The sequence below is a fragment of the Debaryomyces hansenii genome (assembly GCF_000006445.2).
Source record: "Debaryomyces hansenii CBS767 chromosome C complete sequence".
Classification (NCBI taxonomy): domain Eukaryota; kingdom Fungi; phylum Ascomycota; class Pichiomycetes; order Serinales; family Debaryomycetaceae; genus Debaryomyces; species Debaryomyces hansenii.
The window spans coordinates 765558-789811 of record NC_006045.2 but is presented as its reverse complement, the minus strand read 5'-3'; the positions used below and the strand labels follow the sequence as shown (position 1 = coordinate 789811).

The 24254-nt window shown below is 35.0% G+C and overlaps 8 protein-coding genes across 8 annotated transcripts; 4 read left to right on the top strand and 4 right to left on the bottom strand. All coding sequences in view use genetic code 12, as the record gives it.

Annotated features, from left to right (window-relative positions):
* Positions 1–192: 192 nt before the first annotated feature.
* Positions 193–1749, top strand: DEHA2C08844g (DEHA2C08844p; the record flags this gene model as incomplete). The annotated part of the gene is made up of 1 exon (XM_458062.1): positions 193–1749. One exon carries the CDS (start codon positions 193–195, stop codon positions 1747–1749), a length of 1557 nt encoding a protein of 518 aa, XP_458062.2.
* A 561-nt stretch (positions 1750–2310) lies between these two features.
* Positions 2311–4851, bottom strand: DEHA2C08822g (DEHA2C08822p; the record flags this gene model as incomplete). Its single annotated transcript, XM_458061.1, has 1 exon — positions 2311–4851. One exon carries the CDS (start codon positions 4849–4851, stop codon positions 2311–2313), a length of 2541 nt encoding a protein of 846 aa, XP_458061.1.
* A 151-nt stretch (positions 4852–5002) lies between these two features.
* On the bottom strand, positions 5003–7372 carry DEHA2C08800g (DEHA2C08800p; the record flags this gene model as incomplete). The annotated part of the gene is made up of 1 exon (XM_002770143.1): positions 5003–7372. One exon carries the CDS (start codon positions 7370–7372, stop codon positions 5003–5005), a length of 2370 nt encoding a protein of 789 aa, XP_002770189.1.
* Positions 7373–7555: 183 nt separating this feature from the next.
* Positions 7556–13684, bottom strand: DEHA2C08778g (DEHA2C08778p; the record flags this gene model as incomplete). Its single annotated transcript, XM_458060.1, has 1 exon — positions 7556–13684. One exon carries the CDS (start codon positions 13682–13684, stop codon positions 7556–7558), a length of 6129 nt encoding a protein of 2042 aa, XP_458060.2.
* A 256-nt stretch (positions 13685–13940) lies between these two features.
* On the top strand, positions 13941–14531 carry DEHA2C08756g (DEHA2C08756p; the record flags this gene model as incomplete). Its single annotated transcript, XM_458059.1, has 1 exon — positions 13941–14531. The coding sequence occupies one exon, from the start codon at positions 13941–13943 to the stop codon at positions 14529–14531; it is 591 nt and encodes a 196-aa protein (XP_458059.2).
* A 45-nt stretch (positions 14532–14576) lies between these two features.
* Positions 14577–18623, bottom strand: DEHA2C08734g (DEHA2C08734p; the record flags this gene model as incomplete). Its single annotated transcript, XM_458058.1, has 1 exon — positions 14577–18623. One exon carries the CDS (start codon positions 18621–18623, stop codon positions 14577–14579), a length of 4047 nt encoding a protein of 1348 aa, XP_458058.2.
* A 602-nt stretch (positions 18624–19225) lies between these two features.
* DEHA2C08712g (DEHA2C08712p) lies at positions 19226–21718 on the top strand (the record flags this gene model as incomplete). Its single annotated transcript, XM_458057.2, has 2 exons — positions 19226–19253; positions 19323–21718. 2 exons carry the CDS (start codon positions 19226–19228, stop codon positions 21716–21718), a joined length of 2424 nt encoding a protein of 807 aa, XP_458057.2.
* Positions 21719–21952: 234 nt separating this feature from the next.
* Positions 21953–24208, top strand: DEHA2C08690g (DEHA2C08690p; the record flags this gene model as incomplete). Its single annotated transcript, XM_458056.1, has 1 exon — positions 21953–24208. One exon carries the CDS (start codon positions 21953–21955, stop codon positions 24206–24208), a length of 2256 nt encoding a protein of 751 aa, XP_458056.2.
* Positions 24209–24254: the final 46 nt, after the last annotated feature.

Here is a 24254-nt window from a genome sequence, read left to right as displayed (position 1 = left end):
CAGGCTGTATGCAAGTTAATTATTTACTAACTAAGTAATTTTAACCAGTTACCCAAAAAAGATGTATCAGTGTAAACTGTTATTTCCCTGGCTTCACTTAACTTCTATATATCTTATTCATTTACTTCTTCTTCTTCTTCTTCTTCTCCTTAAACCGAATATAACGTAATCCAGTGGTCAAAGATTGTTAATATGGCTCTCAGTCACATACTATCGCGGCGAGGTGGTCCTAGTAACTCCATAAAAGAGGAAACAAACAAGCCCTTAAAAAAATCCCCCAGCTATTTTGGAAGGTTGGCTTCATTCAGTCTTCTGCGTAAGAAATCAAATATGTCAATAAGAAAGCAGCCTATAACGATAAGAAGAATATATACTGAAGATGAAATGGAAAATTTTGAACTCAAAAACAGCGGTAAAGCAGTTGGTGGTGATGAATATGGTATTGATGAAATACTCTCACCATATAGTGATGATGTTAGCGAGATTTGCACTTATATAGAGAGAACATCAGAGATGTCAAGTGAACAAAGAGAAAAAAAATTACGCTACGAAGAAAGCATTGAATGTTCAACTGTCGAATTGGAAAACATCACTGAACATGCTTTAGATACAAAGCAGAGATCGAAGGATAGTACCAAGGAAAATGAAACACCTAGTGCTGGCTCAAGTATTTTTGAGAAAGCTAATTCCCTAATGTTTGAAGACGACGCCATATCCCATAGTACTTCAAAGCATTCATTTATACTGTCAAAACAAAATGACACAGAAAACTACAATGCCTTGGATTTCGTGAAGAATGACCAGTATATTGATACTGGATCAATAAATGATGCTAACATTGAAGTGTTTAAAACTCCAGCAAATAAGTTGAATGTAAAACTCGTCTCCAGGTCTCCTATTTTCCGTGGGTCATCTTCTTCAACATATAAACCGGCATCTCCGATAAGACCTATTCTTGACTTGAAAGTTGTTCCAAATAATCCTCCAGATGATTTAAATTTCGATAAAATTAATCTAGCACCTAGTAATGACAAGGATACTCGTATACATCATGAAAGCATGTACCTTGCGAAAGGCAACTTTGAAGTTGATAGTCATGATATATATAAAAATGAAATGGCAATGTTGGTTCAGGAACACAAGCTAATTATCAGCAAACATGAAAGAGAAATCAACTATCTAAAGGATTTGTTACAACAAGAAAGGAACATAAACAAGTTACTAACTGGTAAACAAATGAAACCCAATCTGAAGATTGCATCTTCACAAATAAAGAAAATGAGGCATAAATTTATTCCAATTGATATATCAGTTGGATCTGAACCAGGCATTCCTTATAATAATAGCGAATCAAATAAACCTCGGGATTGTCCAATTATAACTAAAGAAGAACATTCATCTCCATTTTTATCTACAATGGGTTATAAGACACCAACGAATAACTTTGTAAGAGATAGAACTTTTCCAATAGCTCCCACAATAAATCATTCTACTCCGGAAGGCATCTTTTGTACCGGTTTGGATAGGGAAGCTTTGAAAAATACAAAGAAGAAGCAAAGAAAGGATGCGTATTATGCTTTGACCCATAATACTTTGAATGACGATAAAGCAGAAATAGACTTCGCTCACTTGAAGAAAGTTTTTGGATCTAGTAAATCAGCAATGAAAGCACACAATTCTATTACGTCTTTCGATTCTCATTTAACCACTCCAGATTTTTCAAATTCTTCTCTGATGATACATGCCTGAAGCTGATTTCATCAAGAAATTAATTAACTAATTAACAACTTATAGATTCTTTAATTCGTTTTATCCCCTTTTCCTTTAAGTTGATGGTTTTCGCATAATGTATATTATTGAATACTTAATTTAATCACAAGCTAATCACGAAATGGAAAATTTTATATAAATAACATTAATTATAATTCTTCAAACAAATTACTTTTCAACCTTTTTAAAATATTTCGCATCATTTTCAAATTTCTGGTTTTTTATATATTAAATGAATAGAAATAATTCACTAATTTTAGAATCACCTTTGAATTACTGAACTTAGGAAGCAGTTTAATGGAATATCTCATGCTTGCGTAGTCCCTAAAAATATATATATATATATTATGAATATACGTATATACTGGTCATATACGATCAATGTTACCTAATCTATAGAATACAACAACAATAAAATATCAATAAATTGGAACTAGGATGATGAAATGAACCCAGGAAGATGATTATTTATCCTAATATATAAGCTGAGAACAATCAAATATTAAAAAAACTTATAATGTTGGCACTAAATATATAAAATCAGCTTTGCAATTCTTTGATTTCATTTTCATCTGCAACCAATCCCATAACAACCAAATACATATTCAAATTGTTCAATAAGTTTTGCTTCTTATATAAGTTTGCTAAGTCAGAATTATCAATAGCTTTTGCTCTATTCATGACACCGAAAATCTCGTCTCTAACTTCATCAACAATTATTCTTTGGTGACTCAACTTTCCACCTAACGATAAGGTAGCTAAGAATTGCCAGACATAATTCTCTCTTGATGAACCATCGTCGACATCTTCTGGGTGTGGTGGGAAAATTGCAGCTATACGAGATTCTAACGAAGTGAATAACTCATCGTAACAAGATGACCATTCCGACAAATCAGTTGCTGATATGACGCCTTCACCTCTTATCAATTCTGCACGAGACAATAAGGTTGTTAAAATTGATAACCCGATCTTAGTAGTGGACACAAATGAAACATTATTATGTTCAATCAAGATGACTAACAAACCAATAATTTCATTGAATTTGAAATCCTGTGCTGCATTCATCAAAACCTTAGAAAACGTTAATGAATATGCTTCCACTAATTTTAAAATTGAATCTGAGACTTTCTTATCAGGATAGGTTGTATAGGAACCAAGCTTGATAACAGACAAGTTTTCCAAATTCGACATTATCAATGTAACTATGGTCAAGATCTGCTCTCTAGATAAGAACTTAAATAATCTTGGCAAGATTTTTAAAGTTTTATTATGATTCAAACATTGTATAAAAGGATTGACTTCTAATTCATCATCACCAGATGAAGAAGGTTGATCTAATATATGTAATGATTCCCATAAGTCAGTTGTGTCAACATCACTAGTCAATCTTGATTCACTTTCAACATTCATAAGCTTCGAAATAATATTTTCTAATATACTCATAATATCCTTCTTAGAATATTTCTTGATAGGTTTAGATGGTGCTGAAATGGATGGAGATCTTGCTTTCTTAGAAGCTGGAGTAACCTTATCAGCAGATGTTACATCTGAGTCAGCTATAGTAGATTCAGATCCTTCCTTCTTTCCTTCTGCCTCCTTCTTTTCAATTTCTCTTTGGGCAGCCTTGCTGAAAATTTCTAACTGTTGTCTTGGCTTCTTACCATTACCAAAAGATATCTTACCTAAAGCACCTTCTCTTGCATATTGAGTAAGCTTAGGTCTTTCCTTGGCAACAGTGACAGCTTTCTGAACTTGTTGTTGCATTCTTTGCAATGCTACATCAGCTCTCTTATAACGGCCTCCCAATCTGTGGCCACTTTGTTCCAAATAAGCTTGGGCGATTGAATTATGTTGTTGAGTGTTTTGTTGCATAGGATTGCTATTGACCTTTGGATGGACAACTTTGAAAACCTGGGCATAAAAATCTTCATTATAAGGATCTTCAGTAACAATTTGAGATAACTGGAAACGAGTTACAAAGTCTTTATCCTTAGGGTTCATAATACCTGAGTACTTCATAATACGAGCGACTTTATCATGTCTTTTAGCTAATTTGGCTTGTTGTTCTGGGGTCAAGTCAGATTGCTGAGCTTGTTGTTGAGCCTGTTGTTGAATTGGGGATTGGGAGAACTGTTGTTGTTGCTGTTGTTGTTGTTGTTGTTGGTGGTGGTGGTGTTGTTGTTGTTGGTGATGATGTTGTTGTTGGCGCTGCTGAATATTAGCAAATTGTTGTTGTTGTTGTTGTTGAGGCTGTTGGTGTGGTTGGTGTGGTTGCTGTTGCCCTTGAGCTGGATAGGTTTCACCCCCTTTTGAACCCAAAACTGGGAAATGCGAGAGATCGACCTTCGAAACTCTACGTTGCTCAATTGGTGGGGGAGGAACCTGTTGGGATTGTAATCCTTGCTTTGGAACAGCCTGCTGAGGTGGTTGAGGTTGAGGTTGGAGAGGTTGTGCCTGAGGATGAGGTGGGATTTGTTGACCAGAAGGTTGAATTGGCTGCGGAGGTAATTGTTGAGAACCTAAAGGTGCACCTTGAAATTGTCCGTATTGACCTGGTGGTGGCATAAATCCTCCGGGAGGCAACATGTAACCACCAAATTGATTTGGAGGCATCATCCCTGGTACCACAAATTGAGGTTGTGGTGGGAGTTGCTGAGATTGATCAATAGAGGTCAATTGAGCTTCAATTTCTTCTAAAGATAAAATCTTCTTTTCTGGAGCTCCTTGTAATTGTCCTTCAGATGGCTGTTGAGCGTTTTGTTGACCCTGTGGAGCATTGGATGTGCCCCATAAATCTTGCATGAACTCATCATCATTGGAATGGGAAACTGCATCAGCATAACTAATCCCTGGTCTTTGAGGCTGCGGAACCGCAGCTGGATTATTATTCCCTGCTCCGGCAAAATTGAAATCTTTTCTTACTTCTTCACCACCGAATGTTTCGTTATTGAAAGCGTCGTCGCCTTCTTCTAACTCATCTCCTAATCCATCATATGTATCCTGGAAATCATAACTTTCTGTCACATTATCCCTCGACTGAGCATGTGGAGGCACACTAGGATCAAATCCAAAGAATGACATGTTTATATTGCTTGTGTTGGATGAAATTAATGTCTATTGCTTTAAATTAGATGAATTTTGTCGACCGATTGAACGAGAAAAAAAAAAAGACGAACCGCACGTGACTTCATATACAAGCATTATATTATCAATCTATATACTATTTACATGTTTATTTGAAGGCTTGCAAAGCACTGGATAGCTTCAACTTCATCTCTTCCCATTCTCCTTCTGGATCGCTCAAAACAGTGATCGCTCCACCGGCTCCAATTCTCCAGATAGTTTTGTCTTTTTGGTTCTCTTTGTCATCTACATAATGATAGACAGAGCGAATAACCACAGACCAATCGGAATCATCAGTTACAGACCAATAACCAGACACTCCACTGTAAATACCTCTTCTACCACCGGAATTACTGTTCGGTTGTAAAGTTTCGATGGCTTGCAATAATTCGACGGATCTCTTTTTTGGTGCGCCAGTCATGGAGCCGGGTGGTAATGAATGGTGCAAAATATCTATACCATGGTATTCATTTTGTTTCAACACACCTTGAATAACACTTACCAATTGGTAAACAGTCTTGTATTCTTCGACTGCCATTAACTGGGAGACAGTTACGTTGTCAATGAATTGATGCAAATCATGTCTGATCAAATCCACAATCATTAGGTTTTCGCCCATCTCTTTTGGGGTCTTCAAGATTTCGCTGGCCATTTTCAAATCCACCTCAGGGGTTCTCTTGACGGTTCCCTTAATGGGTCTTAGTTCAATCATCTTATTCTTTTGTTCATCGTCTTTCCATGACAAAAATCTCTCTGGAGAAGACGAAACAAGGACAATATCTTCGAATTGCATGAAACACGAGAAAGGAGACGGGTTTTTACGTAAAGTCAACACCTTATAGATATCCCATGGCTTAATATAGGACGGCAATGTTATTTTCAGTTGTGTAGTAAGGCACAACTCATACGAATTTCCTGAGTGAAGATATTCTTGACATAATTCAAATTGCTTTTTGTATATTTCGTGAGATGGAAAATCAAAGTCAATTTCAGTTTTGTCCAAGTCTTTGCATAAGTTTTTGACACTTTCCGATACTTTATTGATATCTAATCGTAATTTTCCCACCTTGTGCACATTCTCGAGTTCTTCAGATAATTGGTCACACCAATTACTATCATCGGCTTTCAGGTTGATTGACCCAATAAACCACTCATTATTAATATGATCATATAACATGAATCTTTCAATAAAGATTAACTTGACATCTGGAGTTGGTGAATTACAAAGCAGTTCTAGCTTTTCGATTCCTATATGCTGTCCTTCTTCATAAGATATAAGGCCAATAAATCCTCCAAAGAACGGAGCTTCTCTAGAGGGTATATCCTTGAGAGACTCATTAATAACAGTTCTAGGTATATATGAGGTTTTCATTCTATCACCAATTAGATTCCACACCTTTTCTGACGTTTCCAAGTGCAAGGTCTCATTAAACGAAGATTTATATTTTTGTATAGTTACTTCTTGAATTGCATCAACAGAATGCGTTATAATTTCTGACTGTCCTTCTATGGGGATCCCAATTATTGACCACTCACCAGGGACTGAAGCGGAGTTTAAAAGGAAAAAATTAGACTCTTTCTCATGCAAATATTCGCAAATATCAACAGGGGTGACCATATCTTGCGATGGAATGGCGATTTTCTTGAAGTGAATACTTGGAATTTCATTTCCAGTATATAATAGTTTATCACCTTTTAATAACAGTGTCTCATGTAATGCACGCTTATTTATTAATTCATTAAGAAGACCCTTTTGTTTATCACCCTCTCTAGTAATCGAAACATTTGGCCTCAGAACTGCATTATAATTTGTTGCAATTCGGTCAAAGTCGATAATCAACTCATTACCTTTTGAAGAACAAATGGATTCTGGATGATATTGGACACCATAAAAAGGCAAACTTTTGTGCTTGGCAGCCATTAATACCATGGAGTGACCGTTATCTTCCTCATTTTGTTCATAACAATAGGCTAACGGTATTATATCATCGCTAAGAGAATCAATATCAACGTATAATGAATGATACCTTACACTAGGAAATGCGGCCTTTGGATCATTGTTCCCATCTGCACTTGGATATAAGTCATTACCGCTGCTATGGGCTATAGGATGAACATCATATATTTGACCATGCCTAACTTTTTCAAGTTTTTTAACCTCATTACCAAATTCGAAGCATAAGCATTGAAACCCCAAACAGATTCCCAATACCGGAATAGCCTTTTCTGGTTCTCTTTCGCCGAAATAATGTAATATCCACCTTACAATACCAACATCTTCAATATTTGATGGATGTCCTGGACCTGGCCCTATAACGATATAATCAAACATCGGTATATATACTTCCATGAAGAATTCATATTCATTTGGTTTGAATGTGTCATTGTGAATTGTTATTACTTCCTTACCGGTGTTATCAATAATCAACTGCGAAAGGTTATTTGTGAACGAATCATATGAATCAATAAGGAGTATCATGGGACTGCAGTCTTCTAGAACTAAATGTTTAGAAGGATACTAATAATATCTGTAGAAGTAGTTGATTTTATATCGAAAAATACTTTTCTTGCACACTGGGAAAAAATAATTCGCTTCACTCTACAAGGACGTTATAATTATAAATATTATTACAGACTAATTACATATCGAGGAGAATACATATCAATCATCATCCTCATCGTCGTCATCCTCATCGTCGTCATCCTCGTCGTCGTCATCCTCGTCGTCGTCATCCTCGTCGCTTTCTTCGTCACTTGAAATATCTTGGCCCAAAGCTTTCAACTGTTTTTTGTACTTCTTATTATGCTCGTCAATATCTGACATGAGTAGCATTAAGTCATCTAGCTCTGACCTTGGTACCATGGTCGAGGATTGTTCCTTCAACTTCTTTTTTAACGCTTCTACCTCTTCCTTGAGCTTTTTCTCGCTTTCTAAAAAGTTAGCCTTTTGAGAGTCAAAGTCTATATTGTCTTTCTCTTTATTTTTCTGGCTAGATTTCAATGATTCTAGTTCTTTGTTTAATGAATCCTCATTTGCCTTTGAAATTTCTAGATCTTGCTTCAATCTTGTCTCATTTTCCTTCAATGCATTTAAATCTTCTTTCAACGTTGATATATTCTCCTTCGAACTATTCAAGTCTTTTTTCAATTCTTTTTCATTATTTTTCAAAGCTTGGGTAGACTCTAAGTCTTTGGTGAGTTTTTTGATTTCATCATCCTTCGTTGTTTTAGTTGATAGTAACTCTTGATTGAGGCTTTCAATTTTACTTTTTAAATCCATTGCTGCTGTCAGGTCATCTTGTAAGGAATCAAGCTTAGACTTTAGTTCTTTCATTTTCTCACCATGAATATTTCCTTCTGCATCGAATTTCTTCTTTAATTGTTCATGTTCCTTTTCTAGCTGCTCAAATTTCTCTTTATATTCTTTCAAATCAGCCGACAGTTTTGAATGCTCTTTCAACTCGGCAGATAATTTTTCTATTACAGATTTTTCAGAATCCAATTCTTTTTTCATGGCATCAAGTTTATTTTCAAGTTCGTTAATCGTAGAAGAAAGTGTTGTAGATTTCTCCTCTAATTCTTTCTTTGATCTCGATTTTTCTTCAATATCATCCTTTAAAGTCTGAAGTTCGTTTTCCAATTGCTTTGTCATTTCTGACGCTGCCTTATCGGAAGATTTTAAAGCTGACAATTCTTGAGATATCGATTTTTTCTGTTCGTCAAGCGCAGCATAACTAGATTCGGATTCTTTAAGCTTGTTAGTCCAAGTCTCTTCTGTATTGGAATTTACACTCTTTAATTCCTCAATCTTTTGGTTAAGAGTGTCCAATTCCTCCTTAGTTTTATCCCCAAACTTCTGAGCAGCTTCTAGATCATTTTCAAGTTGTTTAGTCTTGGATTTTATATCGTCCGATTCCTTCTTATAAGATTCAGTCACATTATTAATAGACTTTATTTCTTCTACTTTGGAAGCCAAATCCTTTTCTAAAGTAGAAAACTCTAGATTTTTCAGTTGAAAATTATCACTTACAACATCCTTCTCTTTCTTAAGCTTCTCAATTTCATCTTCGAGCTGTTTTCCTGTAGCCTTCAAGGTTTCAGATTCCTTTTTCAATTCTGCCTCTCTCTCAGAAAGCTTTGAAGTGGAAAGTTTCCTTTCATTCTCTAATTTAACATTTAATGACTCAATTTCTTTTGTGAGTTTAGTAGTAGATTCATTTGAGTCGTTTTTATGGATTTCAAATTCATTATTTATATATTTGAGGCTTTCATCTGCAAGTTTCTTTTCTTTCGACATTGCATTTAACTTCGATTCGTGAGCAGTTTTCGCAATACCAAGGGCCTTTTCTAACTCTTTTATTTTATCACCATATTCTTTAATAACTGTTTCCGAATTTTCACTCAACATGTTTCGTTCTTTCTCCACTTCTTGAACTTTTTTATCTAAGTCAACTTTAAGACTCGAAATACTCACTTCATGGTCAGATATTAGATCCTTGAGAATTTTGGTTTCATTAGTAAATTTTGAATTCAGAGTCGATAAATCCTTTTCAGTCGATTTTAATTTGGTTTCCAAATTCTCATTCTTCGTTTGCATTTCTTTGGAACTATTAGAAGCATAAGCTATATCATTTTCTAATTCTTTAATTCGGGTTTCCAAAGACTCTTTCTTCTCTTTCAAATCCTTAACAAGTATCTTTTCATTATCCAAGGATTTAGCAAGATCTTTGAGTTTGGATTCTTGATTTTCAATTTGATCTTTCTTCTCACTTAACTCTTTAGTTTTAATACTCAACTTTTCGTTAATAATCGTATGTTCGTCTTTAAATTTAGTAATATCTGATTTTAGTTCGGATACCTCCGTTTCTAATTTGCTATTATCATCCAATATTTGTTTTAGCTTAGCTAATTCTTTCTCAGCAATCGCCTTTTCCTCTTGCACCAGGTCTAGCCTCTTTTCAGCTTTTTGTTTTTCAGCTTCAAGATTTGTCAAATTTTGGTTTAATTCGGCTTTTTCTTTCTCAAATTCTTCTCTAGATTTGTTGGATTCTTGCTCTGCGTTGTTTATGGAAGCCTCTAACTCACCTTTAACCTTTTCTAAAGCTGAAATTTGATCAGCCAGGTTAGAGGATGATTCCAAATGTTCCTTTATTTGTTTCTCAGTTTCTAAACATCTAGAATTTGCGGCCTCTAAATCTTGTGAAAGCTTAGAATGACCAGAATCTAACTCTGATACTTTCTTCGAGTGTGTTTCTTTTAATGAAGCTATGCTGATATCTTTATTTTTTAGTTTTTCTATAGCATCATTATACTCGCCTGTTTTAGCATCTAATGACTTTTCTAACTCTTCCCTTACTTTAGAATGTTTTGTCTTAAAATTCAGTAATTCCTCTTCAACGGATTTCTGTTTCGCCTCAGCATTTTCTTTCGAATTGTCTATATCCTCTAAGTCTTTCTTAAGTTTTTCGTTTTCACATTTCAATGATTCAAGCAGTTTGTCATATTCAATTTTTAAATTACTATATCTTTTGGATTCCTGTGACAACTTTTCTTTCAATTCTTCAAATTCATTAGAAATTGTTGAATGATTACTATCCAAAGAGTCTTTAGCTGACTTTAAATCATTGATGCTTGAATTTAGTTTGCCAACTTCAGCCGACGATTTTACCTTAAAAGACTCAAACTCTTCATTAATTTTTTCCTTCTCTTCTTTCAATAAAGTAAATTCCAGCTGCAATGAATTAAATTCATCATTTTTGCTTTTTATTTCAATTTTGTATTTCTCGATCTCCTTATCTGACGAAGTTTTAGCGTATTTCATCTCTTGAAATGCAGATGCAGCAGATCTTAATTTATCCATCAAATGTTCATTAGTTGCTTCTACATCATCGAGTTTCTCCTTCATTTCTCGAGACTTTTTATCACTGTGTTCATTATAGGATACTGATTCAGAAATTTTTTTATTTAAATCCTCGACTTTTTCTTTGAACAAGTCATTAGCTTTCTGTAGTTTTTCAATTCTCGCTTCAAACGTTTTGGTAATGTTAGCAATCTCTAACTTCAAAGAGTCAACTTTCTTTTCATGAGACTTTATATTACTGTCAGATTCCTTCTTCTGTTTGCTAAGATGAAACAATTCTCTGCTCATCTTGTTTATACCATCCTCGGCCTTTTGTCTAGCCTGTTCAGAATTTTCTAATTTCTGTTCTAAGCTTTTAACTAAATCATCACTGACCCCGAATTTTTTTAAGGCTTCTTGTAACTCTTTGAAGTATTTACCAGAAGAAGTTTCAAACTCTTTCTTTGATTTCTCTGTTGCTTGTAAACTTTTAGTGGTATTGCTGTACTTTTCGCTGACGGACGAATGCTTGTTTTTTAATTCTTTTAATTCATTACAAGCTTTATCTAATTGTACTTTCACATCTTCGCAATCTCTATTCAATTTATTAATCTCTTCATGAAGTTTCATTTCCATTTCGGAAGCTTTGACTTTCTCCTCTTCTAATTGAGTTTTAAGTAGACTATGTTTTGTATCTAACTCTTCGTAAAGCTCGAACGATATATGCCCCTGGGGTTCAGCATGCGGGTCATGAAATAATGCCCTCTTCAATCGAGGGAAATTTTCTTTGATCAAATTTACATAAATAGCTCCAAAGTAAACATCAGGCAAACCGGTCTGATCTTTAGTATTACTTAAAGGTGATTCATCGTCGAAACTTTTGAAAAGCTCATTATCTTTAAATTGTCTTACCTTCAAAGAATAGTTATCTCTGCCCATTGCCTTAACTAAAAGAGAATGTAACTCAAGTCTAGGTATAGGGGATTCTTTCGATGAGAATTCATATACTACACCTAATAGGATTGTAGCCATACCATGAACCAACACAGTCAGCTCTGAGGAATTATTAGATAAGAATGCCAATATAGACTTAATAATTGACGAGTCATCTAAAAATTCATTTACGGCATTGAAATCTTCATACAACCAAACAGTTAATAACATTAAATAACCAATTGAGATACGCGGGTCCATATTATCTAAAGTTGTTATTAATAAACCTGATATGGCCTGAATCGAACTCATGACTTCTTCACCAGCACTTTCGTCACCAGTATAAACCTTCTGCGCCGCTATTTTGTTTTCTTCATATTCCTCAAAGAGATAGATCAAAATAACGGAAGCAAACCATAATCTGTATGGGTTTAGTTTAATATCAGCATCATAATCCATTAAGGTTGCAAATATATTTCCAAAGGGAGTAGGAATGGTATTTTCATCTTGCGACTTCTCATCAATTACTAAATCCACTTCATTATTAGAAGATCCATTGTTAACGACGATGTCTTGTGTATCATCATCTATTTTGTCTTCTTTATTGTCACCCAAATTTGAGAAATAATCAGGGTCCGCGTAGGCCTTTATTTGATCCGTTAAGAAAGCTGACTTTGAATCCTTATTTTCTTTAAAGTATGCATGCAAGCACAATGCTGCACCCATTCTTATGTCAAATACGTGAACTGAATTAATGAATAATGTCCAGTTGAGTAATGCGATAGTGACAGGTATCGGCTTATCGTACGACTTTAGTTGAGTTGGCATAGACGGATCAATATACGGCACATCAATTTGTGAAAATTGTAACTGAATATCCGGATTACTGCTTATTAAGTCTGCCGTTGTGAGTAACGCAATTGATCTCACTGCATTAGCCGTCACTGGCGAGAAAACTAATTTCAAAACAATAAACGAAACACCAGACTGAAAGAGTTTCTCTTGGTTAACTTGTAGTGATTCATTGTCTTCCGAGACTAATGTTCTACATATTTCCAAAGCGATAACCATGTTCTGTAGTCTCTGTTCCGTCCATACCATAGGTGGTGCAACTATCGGCATACCGTTTTCATCCGTCATATCGCTATCTACAGCATCTTCAACAGGCTCTCCCAATAACTTAGCTAAACGTGGGATACATTGGGTTTCTAGGAAAAATTTCTGATTAGATGCATTATATTGCAATAAATTGGTAATTAACGTTAGGCAATCTTGTACAAGAATAGAGCCTCTTATTCCTCCTTCTTCATCGATAATATCAAAAAGACTATCAAAGGTATTTTCAAATGCAACTAGCTTTTGGATATTAAAATTACGATTAGCGATTGCCATTAAAAGCAAAATGGCTTCATTTCTAACAGGATCATGCGAATCATTTAAGAGAGAAACCAAAGTAGAAACGGCAGTTGGTATATTCAATAAGCAATCTTTAGTTTTTTCCCCTCTTGTTGATACTAATGCTTCTAGCAACTGCAAGGTGTATAGCCTAATGTGGAAGTTGTCATTCTCCAGTAATATCTCAAGTAATAATGAAATGCACTCTTCGTCTTGGGTAAGTTCGTCAGCGATCCACAAAGAAAATTGATCAATGGACCCATCATTCATCAATATTGGAGATGGATATTTTCCATTCTGGAGTCTTGATTGTTGTGAAATCCATCCTCGAGTTAAATCATCGTCTCCTTCACCTCTGATAAATAGAATAAGTAACGTTTCCAAAATCGCTTTAATAATAACAGGATTCGAGGAGTCCTTCTTCAACGTTGTAATCAATGCCCTTAAACCATATTCCACAACAGATTCTCTATATTGTCTACTGAAACTTTTTAATCCCAATACAGCTGATCTTCTATCTGAGGACAAGGTGGCATGCTGTAGTCTATTACAAAGAGTAGGAATTGCTTCCTCTACCAGCTGAACCTGGTTTTGCTGGGATAATATACTATTTAGGTAATCCATTTCCCTTTCAATTGGGTAGACTATCGATCCTACTCGTTAATTAATATAGCAGAATTATTCTTTATGTAACTCGAAACTGAAAAATTTGGGTTCGCGTAGCCTCATAGAATTAATACGAGTATTTTTATTTACATAACAATAACTTCTATAGAAATTAACCTGAATCTTTATCAAGACCCAATTAAATCTATATACAATTAGTGTTTTAAATGGAAACACAATATCGAGTTGAGTATTTCGTATTACTCCGATTAATATGAATAATAACGCTTGGGAAGATGCATATGGCGATGAAACTACTGGTCCATCGACAGTAGTCTTTTTTCCAGATATGTCAGAATTTGAAAAACAAGATCAAAATGAAGAGGAGAATAATTCAAATGAAGGAATTGCTTCCGATTGGGCTCTTAAAAAGATTGGAACTTTGCAAGCACGCTTGGAAGCGATACAAAACGCCAAAGATTCAAAACGATTCTCTGGATCAAATTTCTACCTGAAGTTTTCATCAAGTGTTATTTTCAACTTGGCGAATGAAGTATTTGGCTACAATGGATGGTCGTCTGAGATTATTAGTTCCCATTTGGTGCACGAGCAACTTAACGAAGAAAATAACGAATATTCGGTCAAGTATAATGTTGTCGCTCGTATAATTTTGAAAGATGGCACTTACAACGACGAATTGGGTACGGGGGAGGCTTCAAACATGCCACACAAAAATATGTGCTATAACAAAGGTAAGAAACAAGCAATCACCGATGGGTTAAAAAACTCTATTTTAGGGTTGCGGGACCTACTTCTTGAGAACGAATTAAAGAATTTCGAAAGAGTTGAACAAGGTAAGACGTAATTATTATGCTTCTTTATTAAACTAGCTATATATCGCCTATAGGGACTAAAAGTCTAAAATATTCTTCTTTGGGAAATCAGTTATTGTTGGAACTGGAATTTCAGGTATTAAGTATACTTCACCGTTATCATCAATTCTTTCTCGATCTCTTTCACTCATGTTATGAATTTCATTAATATTTTCTCTTAAGAAATCAAGGAGTTCTATCCAGTTTTTTTGAAGTTGATATGCTTGTTCCTTCATGCTCCTTCTAATTAATCCCTCAATCAATCTAATAGCATCAGGTTGCGTTTGATCCAATCTTTCTAATAAACGACCAACAGACCTAATAAGATATTCTTCTTCATAAATAGTACCTTTCCTACCTTTAGCTTTCTTTCTTTCTTCTCTCTTACGGTTTTTAGAGGTTCTTCTAGATGCACCGGTTTTGGCCGTACCAGATGTTTTACCAGTATATCTAGTAAAGAAAGATGGAGTGGTTGAAGTTTCTGATGCTGCCACAGAAACATTATCAGGAGTATCTAAATCGTCATTTGGCGCTCCATAGAATGAATATGGGTCTTCTTGCTTCTTGGTTCTTAATTCCCTCAATCTTCTTAATTGAGAAGTCATTTGGCCTTTACAATCAGCCAATAATTCAGCAATCGTTCCAAACCCTTCATTCAATTGAATATCGACAATAGAGGGAATCAAATCTTCCTTCTTTTCTTTCGCTGCTAACAAAATTGCATCCTCATAGAAATAATTTTTACAATATAATTTAATTGCTTCTTCAATATTTCCCAAGAAATAAAATTCAATTTCGGCAGCAGCAGCGTATTTATGTTCTTCCGTCAAAGAAGAGACCAATTGTTCAGCAGAGGAAATCAATTTTGACGAGTATTCAGCTTTTTGAACTATGGTTAATGCTTCTTTCCATTTCTTGCCAAGTATGTAGTTCTCAAGTGCATTTTCAAAATCACTCAAGTACTCGTAAGTTAATGCAGACTCGTTGAAGTTTTGTTGGTCATGTAAATAATCCGCATATAAGCTTAAAATATCATTTGTTCTTGCATTATCATACTTGTAAATAAGCAAAGCCTTTTTATATAATTCGTGATCCACAACATATTCATCAAATTCATAGTGAGATTCTTCACCAATCTCAAATAACCAGTCTAATGCCTTTTCATAGTTCTTAAGGTAATCGTCGATCAAGAATTGTTTTCTTAATTGTGGCTGTGTATGCAATTTTTGTAAAAATGGTAAGTATTCTTTTGGATCCTTCTGAGATTGTTGAGCAATAGCTAAGGTCAATTTAACGTCATATAATCCTAATGCAGTATCATATAATTTATTGACATCCTGCAAGAAGCACAAATGCACTACTGCCTGCTCAGTTTGTTCGACACTCTTAAAGCCACCCACTAATTGTAATGCATCTGATAAATTAGGAGGATTTTCACAAGCATATGCAGTAATAATTGTTTGTAAATATTTTTCAAAATATTCAGGCTTCAATAATATAGACAATATCTTTTCACAGATTCTATTTACCTTGGAATCTTTAGGGTCCTTCTTCTGTAACTTATTCCCATTCATTTTGTTACCATCATTCTGCACAGGAGTAGGTTGCGATTGTAATTGTAATGACTTCAACCCAGTAGTGATATTCTCTGATTCGCTAATGGTATCTTTGTATTTGGTTAACGTAACATCTTCTTCATGTAAACAAGAAACAAACAAATCCAAATGCTCAACTTTCTTTATTTGATTAATAAATGCTTCAACATTAGCAAAAAATAGTTCAGGATCGTAATCATGCAAAATATCCAAATCAATTCTGTGGGTACGACATGCCAAAAATGCCTCCTTGTAATTCTTCTGTTTGATGAATTTACGAACTCCTGATAACACCATAATTCTAGGGCAAATAGTTTCTAAATTCCCTCTAGGTGCTTCCAATACAACAGAGTATTTTGATGGCATAGCATTTACTAAAATTGATCCCCTCTCAATTTGTCTCACTCTTTCATCAATTGAGGATTCATTATTGTCATTAGCCTTTTGGAAAATATCATACTCAAAATTACCAGTGGCTGATTTCAAGTGAATAAAGCATAATTGTGATTGAGCAGTAGTGAAAAGAAGATGTGACTCTGTCGTTTTTAATGAAGTCACTGCAGTTGCGATCTGCTTTGAATCAGCGAATAATTTACCATTTGTTGAAATACCGAAAGCTGTTACGACGGGTTCATTATCTTCCATTTCTTCGTTGGAAGATGTCACAACTAATTCAAAATCACGACATAATTGTGGAAATCTACTGACCTCCTTGATGTCTTGATAAGAATTCAATTGGTGAACAGCACCATCGATAGTCTGCAAAGCTACCGCATCAAAGTCAGCTTGTGATTTTAATAACACAACCTTTGGTGAAAAATCTATTGAGTCATTAAATACAGGCGAGGAAATATCATCACGAATATCAAACTCAATAACCTTTGAATAATTTCCATTATCAACAACTACAACGATCGTAGAATCGGCAACAAAAGCTAATTGCTTTGCGAATTCTCCTGGACAGATAAACTGAGTTGAATCAATTTTGCTAACAATCTTTGGATGTTTTCCCAGTTTCATTGTATCAATTGGTATGTGGGCAATATAAATATCATTTTTGCTAGTTAAGATAGCATAGATTTCATTAGATTTACTGGTTGCCAAATCGGTGATATTATCTTCAAGTTCCAATTCTCTAAAACTAATTGGTGGTGGAACGTTTGCCACTGACAATGGGGTAATCTTCGCAATGTTACCGTCGGCAACTAAAGTCATACCAATGTCATTACCTAACTGAGTAGGACCAGTGGTTATCTTATAGGCCAAATCAATGACTAGTATACCACGTTTCAGCGTTCCAATCATTAAATGTAATGGCTTTTCAGGGTGGAACTTTATAAATGAAACTTCATTTGAGGAATCATCTTCAGTTACGTAGATTTCCTGTTTCAAATACCAATGATAGTTCTTGGTTGTCCATAATTGAACCCTATCAATTAATTGGAATGCTAAGACTTCACTATTAGAAGACCATTCAAGCCCTTGAATGGATTCTTCGAATGGGTTTAATCTGGTGTTGAACTCACCATGTCTCAAACCATTTTTCTCATAGAAAACCAAGTCTAATGCTTCATCACCGTCTTCATCGGTATGTCTTTGAGTTGATGCAATTAAAGAGCCTTGAGGCTTCCAAGATAAATTGTGCTCCAATCCATCCACAGCTTCAGAGACACTCTCTAATTCACCTTCTCTACTGAAAACTCTGATGACTCTTCTATCATACAATTCTTGGGTATCTTCGACTAAAACTGGTTCAACTGTCGTAATCGCAAAGTACTCACAATCGCCTCTCCAACTTATAGTCACAGATCTATTATCAAATTCCGACACGGTGCCTTTTTCTAATTGTGCTACTGTAGGGTCTCTTAAAGGAGAGTCTTCTTTTAGATCCAAACCTGCGTGTTTCAATGCGTCCTTTTCTCTTTCTAAGGCCTTTGCACCTTTACCTTTGAATTGTGTCTCTTTCTTACCCCATCCAACAGAAACATGCTTGGAGTCGGTAATTTTTATATCATCTGGATTTAATTGTTTTTCATTAAGTGGCTCGAATAATCTAGACAACAAAAGCAAGTTATTTTCTCTCGTCAAAATGGCCAAAGTTTCTTCATCTGGAGACCATGAAGATGCCAATAAACCTGAATCAATCGATCCTACGATTTCAACCATCGTGGTATCTGGGTCTGGCTGTGCTGGGTCATATGTACCAGTAACAATATCTCCATTTTCCATTACAAATATTAACTGGCAGGTATCAACAAAATGATTGAATGATAGCAACTTACCTCCTTCGGTGGGAAATGATGCTAATACCAATAGTTCTCCATTTTTCATGAATTGTTGTACTTCAATGATTCCTGATTCTATTGACGATAAAGCAAACGTCACACTATTAGAAACCACATCAAAAACTGAATCAATAAGCTCCAAATCTGGATACGTTTTTGATTCAGGAGAAACGTGTCCTTTGTTCAAGACGATCAAATTTCTCATACTCAATCAATATTTACAATTTAGACTGCTTTCCGTAAATGTATTGGGTTCTTGTTGCATTTATGGACCTCTTGATGCTCATCGTACGAAAAAAATTGTACTTATATTAATACTGCATACAAGAGAATTACTACCAACGGGGTTTTTGCAATATTAGGCATTTATACGGAATGGTTCAAGCTGTTGCTTGGGAACTACTGATCTACAGGATGTATTAACCCATAGAATGATTATTTACTTCGTTGGCTGGTGCTAGTGTATAGTTCTGGGTATGCATAGGAAAAAGAATATGCGAAACTTCATTTTGAAAATATCTAATCTTCTAGAAGCCCACCAGATTAAAACACCAGATGACTAGCTTGTACTGTCCACTTCGATAGTACTAAAATCCGTAGGTATCAACGTTGTCTAGAACTTAAGATATCTTAGTTGCAACTCAGAAGGATCAGGATTGGTCACAAAAATGCCTAACAAAGAAATCGTGGATTTACCAAAAACAGTAGCTGCTCAATCCTCAAGGAAACATATATGACTTTCTCCTTAGTAGAGGTAGTATGGAATAAAGGCCACTTTAATCTAAAATAGTTAATATTGCAATCAATATGACAGAGAAAGAAGAGGCGGTTTTCCGTATGTTAATATTTGAGTATATAGATGGGATAGAGATGATTGAATAGCATTACTAACGATGGTTTTTAGGTTCTGCCGAAATGTCTTTGGTTCAATTATATGTTCCAACAGAAGTTTCGAGGGCTATTGTTTATGAAATTGGTCAATTGAACATGATTCAGTTTAGAGACTTGAATTCGAAGGTGAACGAATTCCAAAGATCGTTTGTCAAGGAATTGAGAAGATTGGATGAAATTGAAAGACAATACAACTTTTTCAAGAAGGAATTAGACCAAAGAAACATTTCCGTCAAGACATACCCATATCTGGGTGAAATGCAAACTATTGTGCCACAGAGTGAGATTGACACCCATGTTGAGAATGGTAAGTTGTTGGAAGATCGTGTTTCTCAGTTGATCGATTCCACGGAGTCGTTATATCAGAAGCATAAAGATTTAAAGCAATTGAAGTACAGTATCCAAAGTGTTGACAATTTCTTTGGAGCGAATAGCGGTCCGCAGCAAGATTCAGGGGATGATGCATTGTTAGCTCAACTCGAATCCGGTGGCATTTCTGACTTGCGTGATCCAACATTTATTTCTGGTGTCATCAAGAGGGATAAAGTTTTTACGTTGCAACAAATTTTATGGAGAGTTTTAAGAGGTAACTTGTATTATCATTCAGAAGAATTAGCGGAACCAATCTATGACGTTGAGAGCAATTCCAACGTTGATAAGAACACATTTATTATTTTTTCTCACGGGTCTCTTGTTTATGAACGTATTAAAAAGATCTGTGAGTCATTGGATGCTGATTTGTACAAGGTTGATTCTACAAATGAATTGAGAACCGAGCAATCGAGAGAGGTTGAGTCGAAATTGACAGATATCTCGACGGTTTTGTCCCAGACTGAAAATGCTTTGAATTCCGAATTAATCGCTATCTCAAAAGACTTAGCTAAGTGGTGGGAAATCGTAGCAAGGGAAAAAGCAGTATATCAAATTATGAACAAATGTAATTATGATGATTCCAGAAAAGCGTTGATTGCTGAAGGCTGGATTCCAAGTGACGAAGTACAAACTTTAACTTCAAGCATTAAGTCTTCAGCAGCTTCTCAATCTATCCCAACCATCATTAATGTTTTAGAGACTTCAAGAACACCTCCAACTTATCACAGAACCAACAAATTTACAGATGCATTTCAAAATATTTGTGACGCCTATGGTATTGCAACATACCGTGAAGTTAACCCAGGTTTGCCAACTATTATTACTTTCCCATTTATGTTCGCTATTATGTTTGGTGATTTAGGCCATGGAATCATTTTGACGTTAGCGGCATGTGCGTTAGTGTACAATGAAAAGAAAATAAGTGCAATGAAAAGAGACGAAATTTTTGACATGGCATTTACAGGCCGTTACATATTGTTATTAATGGGTCTTTTTTCGATGTACACTGGATTCTTGTATAATGATATCTTTTCCAAATCCATGACTCTCTTCAATTCGGGTTGGGAATGGCCAGAAAAATTTGAAATCGGTCAATCTGTTGAAGCTAAAAGTACTGGAACATACATCATGGGCTTAGATCCAACATGGCACGGAGCTGAAAATAACTTATTGTTTACCAATTCCTATAAAATGAAGTTATCTATTTTAATGGGTTATTTACATATGTCATATTCATACTGTTTCTCATTAACCAACTACGTCCACTTTAAAAGTATGATTGACATCATAGGAAATTTTATTCCTGGTTTGTTATTTATGCAAGGTATTTTTGGTTACTTATCATTATGTATCGTTTACAAATGGTCAATTGATTGGTTTGCGATTGAGAAACAACCGCCAGGTTTATTGAACATGTTAATTTCAATGTTTTTATCTCCAGGCACAGTCGATGAGCCTTTGTACGGAGGTCAATCTACTGTTCAAGTGTTCCTCTTATTGGTTGCATTATTTTGTGTTCCATGGTTATTGTTAGTAAAGCCATTATATTATAAGAGAAAATTCGCTCAAGAAGCTCATCAATATCAACAATTACCTAATGATGATAACGAAGAACACGAAGCCGAAAATAACCAAGATGATGAAGAAGAACACGAGGCACACACATTTGGTGATATAATGATTCATCAAGTTATTCATACTATCGAATTTTGCTTGAATTGTGTTTCTCATACTGCGTCATATTTGAGATTATGGGCATTATCCTTAGCACATGCTCAATTATCCACTGTCTTATGGACTATGACCATTGAAGGTGCGTTCGGTAAGACTGGAATTTTTGGAGTCATCATGACAGTTGCAATGTTTGCCATGTGGTTTGTTTTAACTGTCGTTATCTTAGTTATTATGGAGGGTACTTCGGCGATGTTGCACTCCTTAAGATTGCATTGGGTTGAGTCCATGTCTAAGTTCTTTGAAGGTGAAGGTAGTTTATACGAACCTTTTGGCTTTAGCAACTTGTTAGAAGGTGTTTTTTAAGCTACAAAAATTTGAAACCTTTGACTATGTGATTGGTATCAATTATTACAGACATTATTTATAAAGCCTAAATTCACAGTTGTTTATTTCATTATTTAATTCGTTATATATAAATCTGTTATACATTATTTAAATCGTAATATATGCAGGATTTAAAATCATCTCTCATCGCTAGATTTGAAAAATTATTGTTTCTTCTAAAGTAATACTAGTGTTGTAAATCAACTAGGAGATATGTCATTACCGCTAGATGTTATACTCGAAGACTTGGAGTCAAGTCCAAAGTCAATAATCCCTATACTTGCAACTTTGCATCGTGATAAGGCATTTTTGAATGATATTTCTAAGACAGATTTAAAACATTTAGTATCACGTTCATTAAACTTATCAAAATCTCATATAGCATATAATAAGTGGTGTGGAATTAATTTGATCAAGGTATTGAGTAACAACTATAATATTTTGGCCAATGAAGGTGTGAATTTCATGAGTCAATTAATAAAAATCTTAGAAAATTACAATCAATCCATCGATCCAAAAATTTTGAGCTCGACTGTTGAATGCTTAAACAATCTATGCAATCAAATTAGAGGAAAACCAACTCTTACGAGGGAAGTATTAACACCTAAGTTACCTACAATTATCACTTTGTTCATGGAAAAGGTTGCTTACCAACCGTCTTTAATTCTTAGGTCTTTGAATTCATTAATCAGAAAGCATCCTACTACATTCAGACCATATGGTAATAAATTACGCAACAGGCTTATAGAATTGTTAAGTTCTGAATCTTACAGCGCATTTCCTCAAGAGTTGAAGCAAATAATATGTGAAACTTTGGCGACTTTGCCGATCATTGAAAAAACTGAACCTGAAGCAAAATGGCAAGGTGATATAGTAGACATTGTGAAGGAATTATCACAAGTCTTACTTATTTATGATGAGTTCTTGAGTTTAAATGACGATTCTGATTTAATGGAATTATTCAAGAAAATTCCTCGGACTAGAGAAAGCGAAGAACTGGAGCTGAGTTTTAAGTTTGCTTCTTTAGAAATAGATATAAACAAGCCAGATACCATTTTCCAAATTTCAGACAGGGTTGAACTTTTATTGAGTATTATGAAGGCTTATTTACTATCTGAGACTCAATTTAGTGTGAGAGTTCCAGTCGGATTGGTACTCATAATTAACGAAATCATTTGCTCTATCAGCACCAAATTCGTTCCATTCAGAAAAGATATTCGTGACGAGAAAGTGAAGAAATTAATTAAGTCTACCACTTTACTAAACCAGTTTAATTCCATTAAACTTTTAAGTGAATTGCCAATAAAATACCAAGGATCATTAGTTCCACATTTGAATAACATATTAGCATTCTTGGAGATATTAATTCCTTTCTCGAATAAGAAAATTGATTATCAGGAAGTGTTATCAAATGAAATATTCATGTGCAGATTGCTCGAATGTACCGGAAATTTCATATCACTAGTTTCAAGCTTGAGCGATGCATCACTCTTGATAAGATTTATCGACGTTGCCCTTTGCTTGGTTGAAGAAAGAGCACTTAATACTTCACCTGTATCCGATGGCAAGAAACAAAACCAACAGGCAAATGGTAATAAGAAGAAGAATAAAAAGAAGAACAAGGAATCTGTACCATTATCCGATTTGTTATCACATCAACATTTGTTCAATGAAACAATTCCATTGTCAACTCTTAATGCCACCCGCAGATTTTTAAATATGGTTATAACTAGGGTTAACTTACCACCAACTCAACATTATAGGGTTTTCCGTTACATGATTATTGAAGCTACCGTTGCTAAGTCTTATAATAAGGACCAAAACATTTCCCAAGAATTAAAACAGCTATTAATAAACTCTGTCTTGTATCCTGGCTTCGAGAAGAATTCGATGCTTCCAATTATTACTAGTTTATTAGGTGACGATCCACTCTTGAGTGTTTTTAATAATCCAAGATTTCCACCTTTACCGACCTATATCAAGAAGTCAGGTCTGGTGATTGAAGATGATGAAGAAGAAGAGGAGAGTGAAAATGAGGATGAAGAAATGGAAGAAAACGAGAATGATGGATCATTAAATGTAGATGAAGAATCACAGTTAGAATCATCAGCAAAACGTCGTAAAATTGACATATCGGAGTCTAGCGCTGGTGGGGGAAGCGATCAGCCAGAAACAGTACTCCCAGGCATAGTGCTTGAAGATACTAAGACCAAGGAAAAGATATTTACTAATGTGAATCCAGATCTGGTAATTCAATTCGCTGAAACATCTGAAATCGTTGAAGATGTTGTACCAGAACCCGAGGCTACTAGAACGGAAGTAGTTACAAAAAGCTCCGTAGGCACTATTCCAACTCCAGAAAATCCAGTTGCGACTTCAGTTTCAGTTTCAGTGGATAAGAACGAACACGATGAATCGGATTTTGAAATTCCAGATATTGACGTTGGAGACGATTCTGATGATGAGTAAATAGAATTGTAGATCATAATGCAAAATATTTAAGTAATAGTTTCGC